Raw genomic sequence first — 14,203 nt, 5'->3', positions numbered from 1 at the left:
CTGTGGGGACTGCCCAGCAAAGGGGCCGAGAGGGGCCGGGGGCTCTCCTGGGGAGGCCCCAGCGCACGAGGCAGTCTCAGGGCATTGAAGGGGTAGGTGGGATCACCAAGCTCAGTGCCCTGGGAGCAGCCACAGGCCACGGATCCCTGCTCTGAGCTGCCCCCAGGGGCGCAGGCTCAGTCCCGAGGCCCAGTGGCTCCCCCAGGCTGGTGGGAGCGGCAGGCCCCTACGGGGGTGGGAGGCAGCGCATCTGTCGGTCCCAAAGTCCTGCTGGTGCAGTCCCAGCAAAAGGCACCATCTCCCGCCCGCAGAAACCGCCCTGGGTGGCCAACGGGGGACTGGCCCAGTCGGCACCAGGACAATCGTCTGTGCCCAGGGGCCACGTGCCCAGAGCCGGCTTGCCCGAGGGGCTGCTGTGGGCACTGGTGCCCAGCCAGGGCTGGAGCAAGCAGGCCCATGCGAGACAGAGAGGTCATGGCCCTGCCACCCACGTCGAGTGGTGAACGACCCGCCTGGTCCCAGGGCGAGCGTCTGTCTGTGCCGGCGCGATGCCAGGGCTCTGCCAGGAGCTCGGAGCGCTGCCCGCTGGGAGTTAACGTCCCCGCCCTCACGGGCGGCGTGTCCCCCCAGCTGCAATCCAGCTACCCCCGAGAGAGGGCGCAGTGGCTGCGCGAGTACTGCGCCAACGCCAACTACATCCTGGTGCTCCTGCTGGATGCCTACAAGTTCAACCAGAGCAGCTGGAGCAGCATCAGGTTCCAGATGAAGGTAGGGGGCGGGGCGGAGGAATCACCTCGGCCAGCTCTGGGCTCAGGTGGGGGCGCACTTCAGCCCTTTGGCTTCCTGCCCCAGCTCAGCCTGGGTCCGGGGCCGACTGGGCCCAGGGTGGCCAAACTCCCAAGGGGTTCTGTGCTGTCCACTCCCCTGGGTGGGTGGGGAACCCGAGGGCTCGCTGCTGTGGTGCAGGGCAAGGGCAGCCTGTCCCGTGTGCCCATCAGAGACTCAGCTACCTGCTACTGCCCATGCTGCCGCTCCGGAGTCCGGGCCCCCCGGCTCCCTGGGGGAGCAGCCCTGCCCTTCTTACCAGGGTGTGCTTTCCCTGGGCAGGCGGCGAACACGGACATCGGCTGGACCCTGGGCTACATGCTGAACCTCTCCAGCATGATCCCGGCGGAGGCGCCGGAGCAAGTGAGAGGACAGCCACACGGCCTGTGGGCCGCCGCCATCTTCTTCATCGTCCTGACTCTGGCATTCTGCCTCGTCGGCCTGCTCATCTACATCCTGTAGCGGGAGCATCCGGCAGGAGCACCGCTTAGCCAGGCCGCGCCCCTCACCCCCACTGCCAATCCCAGGCCTTAGTCTCCTGTGAACTGGGGACTCAGGGCTGGGGCCCCCCGGAACATAACTGACCCCCAGCAAGCTTTGAACTAGGCCCCCGCACTTGCGAGCCGCTCTCCTGGAGCTTGGCGCTCTCAGGGAGCTAGCCACCTAATCAGGCCACTGGCACTGCCGGGTTTTGAATTGCCTGACTCCCCTTGGTGTCATAGGAGCTGGAGGCTATTAGGTGCCTGACTGCATCTTCAGGTGGCCAAGTACCTGTCAAAATCTGGCGGGAGAGCCCAGCCCGGGCCAGGTTACTTGAGGCCTTCAGCCAATTCCCAGCGGCACAGGAACAGGCTGCATTAACCTTTGTCCAATAAGCCCACGTGTCCGGACTCCTGGGGCCTGCTGGATTCAGAGCTCGCTCTGGAGTCAGGACTTGTCGTCAGCTGGGGAAGGGGCTCGAGCCTCTTGGGTCAGACCGCAATGCCCCTGCCTCTGAGCTGGCAACCTCCTTCCGTGGAGCCAAGGCCTCAGGGAGCCATGGCTGTCGGAGCCTTTCGCACCAGGCGCACGCTTCCTCGGCAGCGTTCCCTTCAAACTGGGCGCTTGGGTGGGCCCCTAGGAGAAATTCAGGTGCCACCCAGCCGCCTGGCAGAGCACCCACAGCTGGCAACGTGTGTGTCTATTGGTGGTGTCCATCCGCATGCCTCGGTGCACATAAAAAATTTATTATGCACATGGATGGAAAAAATGAGAGGGACCATTGTTCCTTGGCTCAGCGTGCCAGCCCTCCCGGCTGAATGATTAATGGGCAGCCCTACCCTCTGGTGTGATGAAACCTCCAGGAACACGTCCAAGCAAAACTGGCAACCCTATTCTGCTTTGTTTTCCTGCCGTGCTCACCCACCAGCGCCTACCCTCCTCCCCCAGAAGCCCTCTGGGACGGGGCCTTCCGGCTGCTTGAAGCGTTTGTCACAACTCCACTATGCTGGATGCCAGCTGGCTCATCCTTGGAAAGGGCCCGTAATTTAGTGGCTGCCCCTGGGCATGCACGTAGCGTTTGTGTACATTAAGGGAGGAAGACGGGGCTGGGTAGTGGCACATTCCCACGGGCTGCTTGGGCTGCGCTCGCTGCCGCCGCTTCAAGTGCAAAGAACACGGTGCAGAGACACAAACGGCACCAAAGCTAAACCGCCCTGGGAGGGTCGGGTCTGGCCATGAACATTGGCCACTGTGTCACTTGATACTGGGGACCCGGCTCAGGCCTCGCGGGGGCTACAGCTAATCTCATCTCAGCGCACGGATCAGAAAAGGCGAGGTGGCCAACGCGCCGCCCGGCCGTCCCAGAAGACCCCGGCAGACACAAGACGTTTGGACAAACGTATGTTGCTAGGAGCCGAGCTGGCGACACAAAGCGTCAGGGTGTCATCGGCCCAACGCCCCTCTCACACTTCCAGAGCATCGGGGCAACGGCTCCCCTCCCACCCAGGGCTGGCGTGTGCAGAGAGGGGATTTAGGTGCACTTTTGTGGCACACACACAATGCAGGAGCCAATTTGTCTCTACAGGTCTCTGGGCAGATCTAAACAAGCAGTAAAGGACAAGGTAGTCTGGGCCAGTGGCTGCAGCCTCCCTCCGTGAGGCTGGAAAAGCAGCACAGTGGGGCATGCGGGAGGAAAGTGCATGTGTCTGTCGGTGAGTTAGCGGGTGAGCCGTGCGGCGGCAGAGTGGGGGGGGAATAGGATCAGCCCTGCAGGAAGCGACGACGCTGAGCAGGTCACCAGGGGATACAAGACCAGCCTCTGCCACGAGGCCAAGGCCCCAGGAAGAGGCGCTCGCACAGCCCCCGGGACCGGCAGGAGCACGCCAGGCCCCCCGAGTGCACGTCCCCCAGCCCGCCGGGACGGGTGACGCTCGTACGCACAGGCGACGCGCCCTGAGCACTGGCCGCTTTGGAAACGTTTCCAGTTGGTGGCCCCGGGTCACATCGTGACTCAGCAGAACTCAGGGCTCCCCAAACCAGGGCCTGGGCCAGAACCACAGAGCCACCCTCCCTAGGAGCCAGTGACGTGCACCTCCCCACACTAGGCACACGGGCAGGGCTGGGAGTGTGCGTGTGTATCTGCGAAGGGGCATGTGTGCACAGAGGTGCATGTGTGTGTGCAGAGGCATATGTGTGTGCATGGGCGTAGGTGCGTGTGCATGCGAAGGAGCATGTGCATAGGTGCATGTGTGCGCGCAGGTGTGTGCAAAGGTGCATGTGTGTGTGCGAAGGTGCGTGTGGAGAGGCACATGTGCACAAGACGCTGCCTGCGTGTGCGGAGGTGTGTGCGAAGGTGAGTGTGCGGAGGTGCACGTGTGTACACGAAGGTGCCTGCGTGTGCGCAGGTGCGTGTGTGCGCAGAGGCGTGTGTGTGTGTGTGTGCGCGCAAAGGTGCGTGTGCGGAGAGGCACATGTGCACAAGACGCTGCCTGCGTGTGCGGAGGTGTGTGCGAAGGTGTGTGTGCGGAGGTGCACGTGTGTACACGAAGGTGCCTGCGTGTGCGCAGGTGCGTGTGTGTGTGCGACGGTGCCTGTGCACAGGTGCGTGTGTGCGCAGAGGCATGTGTGCGTGTGAAGGTGCATGTGCGAAGGTGCACATGTGCGCACGAAGCTGCCTGTGTGCGTGGGGGCTGCGGAGGTGGGGGGCTGCGCACGTGGAGGGAGGAAGAGCAGGAAGCCAGCCCGGCTCACAGAGCTGAGGTTTTACTGGGAAGTGTCAGCCATGGGCCAGCAGCGCAGCTCATCCTTCAAACCTGCCATTCCCGACCCCGGCCCAGCAGCTCGCGGGGTCACCGGGCTGCCCACGGCACGGCCCCAGGGCCTGCCCGACGGCCAGAGGAGGCCGCCTGGCTCCGTCCGACAGCAGGGCCCTGGCCCAAGGCTACAGCATCGTCTCGTAAGTGGCAAAGCGCCTCTGGTAGCACAGAGCCAGGCTGGACCAGAGGAGCAGGGCCAGCGTCAGGCAGGCGGTGAGCACAGCCGCTGCCCACAGGGCCGGCCGCTGCCCCTTCACCCGCTCGGGAGCCTCCGTGGGGACGGCGTTCGTGAGGTTCAGCATGTAGCCCAGGCTCCAGCCCACGTCCACAGCAGCCACCTGAAGGGAGAAAGCAGGAGTCTGGCGGGGCCACTGGGCTGGGCGGGAGCCTTCTTCAGTGGTTTGCACCAATGCAGCACACGCCTGTTCTCATGCACGCAGGCCTCAGAGCCCGTCCCAGAGCCCCCCCAGCCTGCCCTGGAGCCCTTGCCCGGTCCTGAGACCTGTCCTGGAGTCCTCGCCAGCCCCACAGCTCCCCGCCCCCACTGCCGCTCTCAAACCCGCCCTGGCACCTTGAACACCTGAGGGTCGCGACAGCCAGGAGCAGGGGGCTCGAGCAGCTGTTAATCCGGAAAGCTACCGGTCACACAGCAGCGGAGGGGTCCAGGCAGCACCCAGCTGCCACGTCCCCCAGAGCAGCAAAGCCCGCCCAAAACCTCCAGCTGTCCCGGCTGCATGAAGCCCTCCCCCCACTGGGCACGGGAATGCAGCGTGCCACGCGAGTGCGAAGCCCCAGTGCCGGAGAGACGTGGACAGGATCTCCGCAGCGTGGGGGGCCGGCTGCTTTACTGGGTTTGTTCAGACACTCTCCATTGAGCTGCCAGACCAGATCAGCCCACGCGGCCCAGGGCGGGCCTAGGGCAGCGGCAAGGGACAAGGGATAACTGCCCTGTCCTCCACGCAGAAATCGCATCCTGGCCACAATCTGCCCAACTGCAGGATCTAGGCCCACAGAGCTGGGGCGGACATGGGGCCTGTCCAGCTGAACCCACCAGCCTGCTGCATGTGGCCCAGCGCCGCTGAGCTGCATTGGGACCCAATGCCCAGACACTCCATTTGCTGGGACCGCCTTTGCCCCCGGAAGGAGGACACGTGCGAGAGCCTTTTCCTGCCCTTGTTCATCAGGGCTGGGTTACAGGACGTACAGGGGAGCTTGGGCTCCTGTCTCCTGGCTGCCTCACCTGCCCTGTGGGTCCGGCTGGCATTATGGGAGCGAGAGGGACAGGCCTTCGGGGCTGGGGCAGCCGCCTAGCAAACGCGCCTAGGGACGGACGAACCTGCAGTGGCTGCAGGGGAATTGTAGCCGGCAGGGTGACGCAATGGCCTTTCCAAATTCCCCATTTCTTTGGCTGGGGGCGAGGGGGGGAGGGAGAGGGAGAACTTTTTTCCAGATGGCACCATCCAAATACAATCATGCCGTGAAGCTGGGCAGCCACTGGATGGCAGCAGTAAGCCAAAAGCGAGAGCCCCAGTGGGCTGCACTGCCCCATGGCAGGGAAAGGAAGAATCACAGATTACAGCGGGAAGAGCCCTCAGGGGTCCTGGAGTCCAGCCCCCTGCCCAAAGCAGGACCAAGCCCAACTCAATCAGCCCAGCCAGGGCTTGGTCATGCCGGGACTCCAACACCTCTGGGGTGGAGATTCGACCCCCTCCCTAGGGAACCCAGCCCAGGGCTTCCCACCCTCCCTGGGAAAGGGGTTTTCCTCATATCTAACCTAGACCTCGCCCCTGCCACTGGAGGTAAATCACCTCCCTTGCTCCTGGTTCTGTCGTCTGCCACCTCTGAGAATAGCCCCACGGCGGGATTAAGACGTGCTGAGGCCCTGAGATGTGTCACATTCGAAAGGCCCCAGAGCGCTACCAAAGAAACGTGTTAAGCTGCCAGTAAGGGACACAGGCGAAACTGCACCTGGGAATATTTCTGCTTTTAGGGGCCCCTCACAATCTGAAGGCCCTAAACTTTAGTTTACTTAGCTTGTGCATAAACCGGCTCTGCCTGGCTCCATCCTCTTTGGAACCCCCCTTCAGGGAAGGCTGCTCTCAAATCCCCCCTCACTCTTCTCTTCTGCAGACTAAGCCCAACTCCCTCAGCCTCTCCTCATAAATCATATGCTCCAGCCCCCGCCTCATTCTGGTTGCCTCCGCTGGACCCTCTCCAATGCGTCCACATCCTTCTGTAGTGGGGGGCCCAGAACTGGACACAATACTCCAGATGTGGTCGAATAAAGGGGAATAATCACTTCCCTGCATCTGCTGGCAGTGCTCCTCCTAATGCACCCGAATATGCTGTTAGCCTTCTCACCCCCTGCAATCCCCAGGTCCTTTACTGCTGAACTGCTGCTCAGCCAGTCGCTCCCCAGCCTGTCGCAGGACTCGGCACTTGTCCTCGTTGAACCTCATCAGATTCCTTGTGGCCCAATCCTCCAATGCCGATCCCTGCCCTCCAGCGTATCTACCCCTCCCCCAGCTCAGTGTCAGCCGCACACTTGCCGAGGGTGCAATCCATCCCCTCAGCCAGCTCATTAATATCAAAACCGGCCCCAGACTGGTCCCAGGCCACTCCTCGATAATGGCTGCAAACCAGATATTGAGCCATTGATCACTCCCCGTTGAGCCCGACACTAGCCAGCTTTCTACCCGCCCTGCAGGCCGGGCTCTTTAATTCACTGGCAAGAGTCCAGTGCGAGGCCATTGCAGAAGCTTTGCTAAAGGCAAGGTACAGCGTCTATCCCTCGCCGTCCCCATGGCGAGAGCCAGTGAGCTCATCCGAGCAGGCAATCAGCTCGGCCAGCAGGACTTGCCCTCGGTTGCCCGTGCTGACTGTTTCTGGTCACCTGCCTTTCCTCCATGTAGGCTGCGAATGGGTAACTGGTTACATGGTAAGCATCACCCCCACTGGTAACTGGCAGCCCCCACCCCCCGGTCATGCTGGAGCAGCTCCTCCACCCGTGGGATCCCGCTTAACCGTTTAAATGCAACATTTCTCGTTAACCGGGATTTCACATCCCGGGCTCCAAGGCTTTCAGAACGGATTCCTGGAGGACCTGCTCCATGGTTTTCCAGGGATGGAGGGGAGGCTGATCTGTCTGGTCCCCTGGATTCTCCTCCTTCCCCTGCACTGGCCTTTTGCCAGTGGTCTGGGTCCTCCCCCGCTGGCCACGCGCGTGCAAAGGTAACAGAAGAGTTCTTCCAGGCCCCAGGCTGGGCCGGGGGAGCAGGGAGCAGACTGCGCAGGGCACCGGGGCCTGATTTCCCTGGGCTGCCCGCAGGGACAGATCCACTTGGGGGGACGACGCAGGCTGCGCACAGTGGACCTACCTGCTGGCGGAACTGGATGTTGCTCCAGGTCTGGTTGGAGAACTTGTAGCCTTGCAGCAGGAGGGTGAGGATGTAGGTGCTGGCACCGCAGTAGTCCTGCAGGCGGGTCTTGTTCAGTGCAGGACGCATCGCCTGCACCTGCGCACATGGGGGGTCAATGCAAGCCTGCTGTTCCCATGGAGACCCTGCCCCCACTGGGACTCCTCCAGCAAGACACAGTCAGCAAGGCCCCCCGGCACCCGCAGACCTGCCATTTCTGCCCCTAGCCAGGCCCCCCCAGGCACTACCAGCCTGGGCCAGATCCAGGTGAGGGACCTAGGGCTCTATCCCATCCCTGAGCCGTGGGCCCTGCCCTGCCTGCACTCACTGGCCGAGACCCTCGGACTTCGGGCCCAGGGCAGGGTGACGGGTCTGAGCCCTGGTTCGGCAGGAGAGACAGGAGCAGGCCAGAGGGTTTCCCCAGAAGATCCCCCTAGAGCCTGCTGGAGCTCGCTGCTTCCAGCCACCTGCCGACAGGCCTCTGATCCCTTCTCACGACAGCGCCTCGCAGAGGGGCCTCCCTCCCACGCCTGCCTCCCCCGCCCTATGCACAGCCCTGGCTGCCTCCCACAAGTGACGGGGCTCACAGGCGCAGCCAAGGCGGAGCCAGCGCAGCCCTTGCTGGCTCCAGCTCCGTGGTTTCCTCTCTGCTGGAGCCAGGCTTTGCAATCCCCTCTCCACAGCCCCTCTGCTCATCCCTCCTCGCCCCCAGCCAGCCCGAGCATGGCTGGATCCCGCCTCGGCCAGACGCGGGGTGCCGGAGGGAAAGGACGAGTCAGCGCTGCAGCGTGTGGCGACGTGCCAGGCACCTGCCAGGGCGGAGCAGTCCCAGCGGGATGGGGACCAGAACACTACAGGTCTGTCCCCCACCCTGCGGCCCAAGCCAAGGCTCCCCCCGCACAGAACATCCCGGGAAGGGCCACTGGCCCCCTCGTGTGCTCTCGCTTCCTGGGCCCCTGGCTGCTCGATCCTGGCACTGCCCAGCTGCTCCCTGGGGTCTCACCTCCCTCCACTCCTTGGCACAGAAGCGCTCGACGGTGGCTTGGACGTCACTCAGGGGCTGCCCGCTGGTCAGGTTCAGAAAGTGGAAGACGGAATAAAATCCAGAAAAGGCCTTAAAAGCGGAGAGCAGGTTAGCCAGGCAGGCAGCCCTCGGCGACACCTCCCGCAGGCCAGGGAGGTCAGCCCGGCCCCTCCAGAACCCAGCTCCCCTGACCCAAGGACACGGGGCCTCCCCCCACCCTCCTCTGGGCAGGGCACTGGCACCCAGCAATGGGCGCTGGATGTGGAGCAGAGCACAGCACGAGCCTACTAGCCAGCCTGGGAGGAGGGACGTGCAGGCTGGGCCAGCGGAGCCCAGAGAGCTGACCGGGGCGGGGCTGAGGGTGCGTCCCACGGCCCTTCGGAGGCGGCCAGGCGAGCACGCCAGCGGCTGGCTGCTCCAGACCAGAGCGGCTCTGGGCTGAGCTCGGGCCTGAGGCGAAGGGTCCGTGCGGAGTCACGTGCCCACGGTACGTCGGCTCTGCCGCGCTGGCAGGCGCTGCCCCAAGGCCCCTCGGCGTGGGGACGTGGTGCGGAGTCTGGGCCCGGGGCCGCGCCGACTGCTCTTCAAGGCCCTTCCTTTGGTTTAGTGTTAGCCAGGTCCAGTCAACGCCGGTTCAGCCAGGCGGCCTGGTCTGAACCCAGGGAAGTCTGCCTGCACCAGCACGTCAGGGCCTCGGCGTAGACGCGGCGGCGGGGGCCTGCACAGGCCAGCCGGACAGACCTGGGGTCCGTGGGGCGCCCATGACTCGCTGTCATCCTGCCAGAGGCTGCAGTCCTGCCTGGCCCCGCCACGGCACACGTCAAGGCCAGGCTGGGCCCTGCCTTCCCCAGGCTGAGTTAGAGTCTGGCGCCAACTTGAACCTTTTCTCCTTGTCCGTGCGGACAACGCAGCTACTTCCCTTTCCCAGGCGGCCAGAGCTAAGCCCGTAACGCGCCCCCGCGCGGCCCCTCGCGCCCAGCCAGGCATCGGCGCCTCGCCCCCTCGGGAGGGAAATGCCACGAGAGATGCAGCAACAGCTGGTTCTGCGCATCAGGGCTGATCCTGCCCTTCAGACACTTGCCCTTTGCCCCCAAGGAGAATGTCCCCCCACAGCACCCCCGAGGTCCCGGGGCCCTCCGCCCCCTTAACCCGGCTCCCACCAGCGCAGCCGGAGCGGAGGGGTGACGGCTCCTTACAAAGAACTGCCCGTGCGCCGGCGGCTGGTAGACCCCGTTGAACCCGCACGTCCTGTTGGCCCCGCAGGCGGTGAAGTTGAAGAGTTTCCGGACGGCCCGCCTGCACTCCGCCGGGGCCCCCGTGCCCCGCACCGTGAGCACCTGCTGGGGGTCCTGGGCAGCTGGTGCTGGGACGCAGGGACTGGCATACAGGGCAGCGGCGGTGACGTTCTCCTCGTAGCCCCGGGGGTAGCACGGGTGGGAGAGCTGCAGGGAGGGGTTCTCCTAGGGAGAGGGGAGCCCATCAGCCACCGCCCTGGCCCCAGGCACACAAGCCACAGGAAGGTCCCACAGCGGAGAAAGCCGGGGGCAGCCCCAGGCACGCCGGACCGCGAGCAGCCGGCCACCCTGGCGGGAACAGCCCCTCCGGGCCTGGCCCGTTGGCAGCCGCCAGAGCAGAAATGAAACTTCTGGATGGGGCGGGGGCAGAATCACGGTGAGCCTGAGCCGCCCTGCTCTGCTCCTGCAGGCCGTGCACCCCGGGCCCTCGCAGCAGCACGAGGGCTGGCCTAGGAGGCTGCATCCCCCCGCCTGGCTCCTTTGGGAGACCATCGAGGGGAGGGTCAGGGTCAGCCAGAGCCTCCTCGCCGGAGATCCCCAGGCGGGGGGGAGGGGCTGGGCTTGCCACGGATCCCCTGGGGCTTGCACATGGGCACCCGAATGGACAATCTCAGGCCGGGCTCCTGGTAGATCTCAGGGGCAGAGCCTGGGGGGGCAGAGGCAGGTGCCGATTCCTCTTTACAAAACACGCTGGCCCCCCGGCATTTTGCCCTGCACCCTCACGCGTTTCGTCCAGCAGGTACCAGGGGCCGAGTCAGCAAACCGGGGGCTGCTCCCCCCTCACGGCCGAGTCACCGCAACAGGCCACGTCCCACCGGGCCTCAGCCCCCCGCCCCAAAAACAAGGGCCTCTTGGCGGCCGCCAACCTCCTCCTGCAGGAGTCTCCTGCCAGACGTCTTGCCTGTTGGGTGCAAGGGGCCCCGCTCGGCCCCTCCCCAAGGCTGTGTCTGTCGCAGCTCAGCAGCCACCCTTGACAGAGGGCCCTGGACAGCTCGCACGCGGCCCTGCACCAGGGTCCCGCCGAACAACCGAGGGGGCGTCTGGTCTCCCTGTGACTCGCCCACGAGCAGCAGGTCCAGGCTCCGTGGGCAGGGAAGCTGCAGACTGGTGGGCGGAAGTGGGGTGGCGTGGGGCCATGGAGCGGGCTAAGGCTCCGAGCTGTGCTCATCCCCAGCCCCAGGCCGGGGCGCTGAGCACCAGGAGAACTCAGGCTCTACCCACTCTGGCTGCAGACTCCTGGAGCGGGAACAAGCCCAACCTTGGACGCCCCAGGCCAGCTCCTCAGTCCTAGGCACCCTTCTAGGGGTGCTCAGCGGGAGCTGCAGGTGCCACTGGCTCTGAGAAGCCGGCCAGAGGCCCCTCCGGGGGGACCCCCCTGCCCGCTTCCCTCCTGCAGCGCAGGGGCGAAGGGTGAGGAGCTGATGGGCACAGGGTTCCCTGTGACATGCCAAGTTATTACCCGCTTTGCCTGGCGCCGCACTGTACAGCCACCGATGCAATCTCCAAAGGGCAGGGCCAGGGTGGGACCCAGCGGGCTGGTGCTGAGCCCCGGGGAGCCCAGGTCTGGGGAAGGGGCCGTCTAGGGAGAATACCTCTCGGAGGACTGCCAGCAGCCTCCTCAGGGCTTGGCTTGCTCCGTAGCAGAGGTAGCTGTGGGTGTACAGCGAGTAGCTGGCCCCGTACAGCCGGAAGAGCGCCTGGGTGCTGTTGTCCTCGACGGCACGGCCAGGGTGAAACGTTATCTGGGTGGAGGCTCCTCCAAGGTCCAGCGCTCCCACCACTGCGGCTGCCTCCGGGTGTGTCCACACGCCTGTGAAGGAGAACTGCCCCCCATGGATCAGTCTCCGTGGGGCCTGGAGCTAGGAGCAGAGGGCCGGGGCAGGGCGCCCGTCTCCCTAGGAACGCAGCGCCCGGCATCGCTGCTCACCAGCGTCTGTGACTCTTGCACTAGGAGGCGGGGCCTCGGACACCACGTGCCACTCAAGGGCTGCCCCCCGAGCTCTGTCTCATCGGAAAGCAGAGGCCTCCAAGTCCCTCCCCCTCCCCCTGAATCTACTGACGGGTGCCCCCTGCACTCCCGAGGGGTCTGTCCCGTGTCCCACCAGCCCTGCGCCTGCCCTGCGGCGGGAGCCAGAGAAAGGGGCATGTCTGTGAAATGAGCTGGCCCGGAGGAGCAGCCCAGCCCCCGCCCTGGCACTGACCTTGCCGAGTGTCTCCAGCAGGTAGTTGATCGTGATCCAGCCAAAGGACCCTTCCTCGTTCCCAGTGAGGATCTGAGCACCCTGGAAAGCCACCGGGTACTGTCGGATGGTCCTGGAGACCTCGGCAAAGACCAGGTCGGCCTTCGTGCTGTTCTGCTCCCTGCGGACGGCGAGGGGAGAGACCCCACTGGGCCCTGAGCTCTGAGCCGCAGCGACGGCCCAATCCAATCGCAGCCTATGGGTAACAACCCGCAACAACTCCCCGGGCGCCAACTGGGACCCCGGCGCCCGGCCCCCAGCGCAGCAGCTCCCAGGAGGGTGCTTAACGCCCAGCTACCAGCTGCGGGTACGTACCCTGGGAACTACAGCCACAGCCCCTCCCGCTGCACGGGGCCCGATGGGGAGAGCCCGGCCCTGCAAGACCCCCGGGACTGTCCAGGCCACAGCTCAGAGGCACCGGGAGAACATGACCCGCTCTGCGGCGCACGGACTGGGGCCTGTCCCCAAACACCCCCCACCAAACCGCAGGGGACTGACACTAGCCACCCTGCCACCCCTGAGCCTCTGGCGAACTGCAAGCTCCACCCCGAAGCCATCGCTGCCCCCCTTTCGGCCCGCCGGCCCCTGCCAGGCACTGCGGGTACCTCAGCAGCCGCATGCCCGCGGTGGCACCGAGGTAGGCGGGCGTTTCTCGCTGTTGCTTGGCGGGGATGAGCGTCATGGCTGTGTCCAGACAGGCCCTCAGGCTGGCCCCAGCCCCAGCAGGGTCGTCAGCGTAACTGGAGATCCCGGGGCCTGGAACAATCCCAGTGAGAACCTGAGCTCAGCCGGGCGGGGCAGGGGCAGACAGCGCTGCCCTGGCCTGGCCCCGGGGGCAGGAGAGCTCGGAGGAGGGTCGGGGGTCCGATGGCATCAGCGCGCAGGGAAGAGGTGGAGAACGCTCTCGCTGGGCTCTAACCGGGCCCGGGAGAGGTGGGGCTGGTCCACGGCTATCGGCTGCAGGCCGCTAAGCAGCAAAGGCCACCCGGGGCCGCACCAGATTCACGCCAATGGCCAGATTCGCCCTGGTGTCTCCCCCCGGACTTGGCGCAACCCCTCCCGGGATGAATGGCCCAGCCGCTCTCCCAGGAGCCGACCAGGCAGAAGGGGGCGGGTTAGGCGGAGCCAGCCACGTGCAGGGCAGCAGCACAGCTGCCTTCGCCCCCGAGAGCGGCCATGAGAGAAACAGCCGACCGACCTGGTACGGTGCAGGCCGCGGCCTGGCTGACGATGCCGGTGCCGTTCTCCTTGCCGGCCGGCCACTGGTAGACGTAGAGAGCCGTGTGCGAGGAGCCGGCGTCCAACACCAGCCCGTACTGAGGAGGGTGGAGAAGACGGGTCACAGCACGCTGCACATTCAGGCTTCCACCAGGTCTTGGTTTCTATCCCTGGGGTCTGCCGTGGCAGTTACACGGTGAACAAGGAAGTGGAGTAAACCCAAGTCTCACCCCTGCAGTGAAACCCCCTGAGCTCTCAGGCCCTGGAGACATGTGAATGGACAAACCTGCGGCCTCTTCACGGCTACCGGAGGCTGGGAAATCAGGACGTGGTAGTTGTGCAAGAGTCTTGGAAAAACAGGGATGAAAGAGAGAACTGGGAAGGGTCATGGAACCGGGGGAGGAGGACGGAGGAGAGGAAACACGTGATGCCCGAGAGAGCTGAAAAGAGAAAGGAGGAATAAAGGCCAAGAGAGGCTCGTTTAGTTATGCGGCAGGCCGGTCTCGGGCAGGGCCCCGCGCGGCGGGCCGGTCTCGGGCAGGGCCCCGCGCGGCGGGCCGGTCTCGGGCGCCTACCTTGGTTCTTGGCGGCAGAGGAACGTCCTTCACTTGAACAAGGATGAGGACGAGGGTAGCGACGCCTGAACCTGCAGCCACTGCAAGGAGCCACCGGACAGCCCGGCCTGCCAGAGGCTGGCACATTGCTGCACCGACCTGGGGCGAAGCAGACGTCACGTCTTCAGCCAGCCCCGGGGTTCGCTTTGAGCTCAGGACAAGGCTGGCGGCGCCGGTCACTGCTCCAGCCTCGCCAAGCGCACGGTCTCTGGGCTCCTGCCAGCACACGTGCAAACGAGCGACCAGCTGGGGCAGGGGCACTGCCGGCCCGAGAG

The 14,203-nt window shown here is 65.2% G+C and overlaps 2 protein-coding genes across 3 annotated transcripts in view; one reads left to right on the top strand and one right to left on the bottom strand.

The window, feature by feature from the left end:
• The window catches only part of LOC102445643 (ectonucleoside triphosphate diphosphohydrolase 8-like), a 37,880-nt gene extending 36,385 nt beyond the window's left edge, over window positions 1-1,495 (top strand). For both annotated transcript variants that reach the window (XM_075905846.2, XM_075905845.2), the window contains exons 9-10: window positions 631-768; window positions 1,108-1,495. In XM_075905846.2, coding sequence (XP_075761961.2) covers window positions 631-768; window positions 1,108-1,287 — 318 coding nt within the window. In that variant the 3' untranslated portion in view covers window positions 1,288-1,495. The remainder of the gene's footprint in view (window positions 1-630; window positions 769-1,107) is intronic.
• A 2,557-nt stretch (window positions 1,496-4,052) lies between these two features.
• LOC102445405 (ectonucleoside triphosphate diphosphohydrolase 8-like) lies at window positions 4,053-14,021 on the bottom strand. The gene is made up of 9 exons (XM_075905838.2): window positions 13,890-14,021; window positions 13,295-13,412; window positions 12,702-12,852; window positions 12,058-12,217; window positions 11,449-11,679; window positions 9,758-10,021; window positions 8,541-8,651; window positions 7,499-7,636; window positions 4,053-4,459 (listed from the first exon to the last, which is right to left on the bottom strand). Exons 1-9 carry the CDS (start codon window positions 14,013-14,015, stop codon window positions 4,247-4,249), a joined length of 1,512 nt encoding a protein of 503 aa, XP_075761953.2. The 5' UTR covers window positions 14,016-14,021; the 3' UTR covers window positions 4,053-4,246.
• Between the last annotated feature and the right edge of the window lie 182 nt (window positions 14,022-14,203).

This window comes from Pelodiscus sinensis, chromosome 23 (genome assembly GCF_052426305.1).
Source record: "Pelodiscus sinensis isolate ZL-2025 chromosome 23, ASM5242630v1, whole genome shotgun sequence".
NCBI classification, from domain to species: Eukaryota; Metazoa; Chordata; order Testudines; family Trionychidae; genus Pelodiscus; species Pelodiscus sinensis.
This window is presented reverse-complemented; position numbering and strand designations above follow the sequence as displayed.

Excerpts from the sequence above, each read along its gene's own strand:
- LOC102445405 (XM_075905838.2), bottom strand. The coding sequence starts at position 14,015 with ATGTGCCAGCCTCTGGCAGGCCGGGCTGTCCGGTGGCTCCTTGCAGTG. Across the intron at positions 12,853-13,294 it reads CGCGGCCTGCACCGTACCAG|GCCCCGGGATCTCCAGTTAC; the intron begins GTCGGTCGGCTG and ends GGATTGTTCCAG. Across the intron at positions 11,680-12,057 it reads TGCTGGAGACACTCGGCAAG|TTCTCCTTCACAGGCGTGTG; the intron begins GTCAGTGCCAGG and ends CATGGGGGGCAG.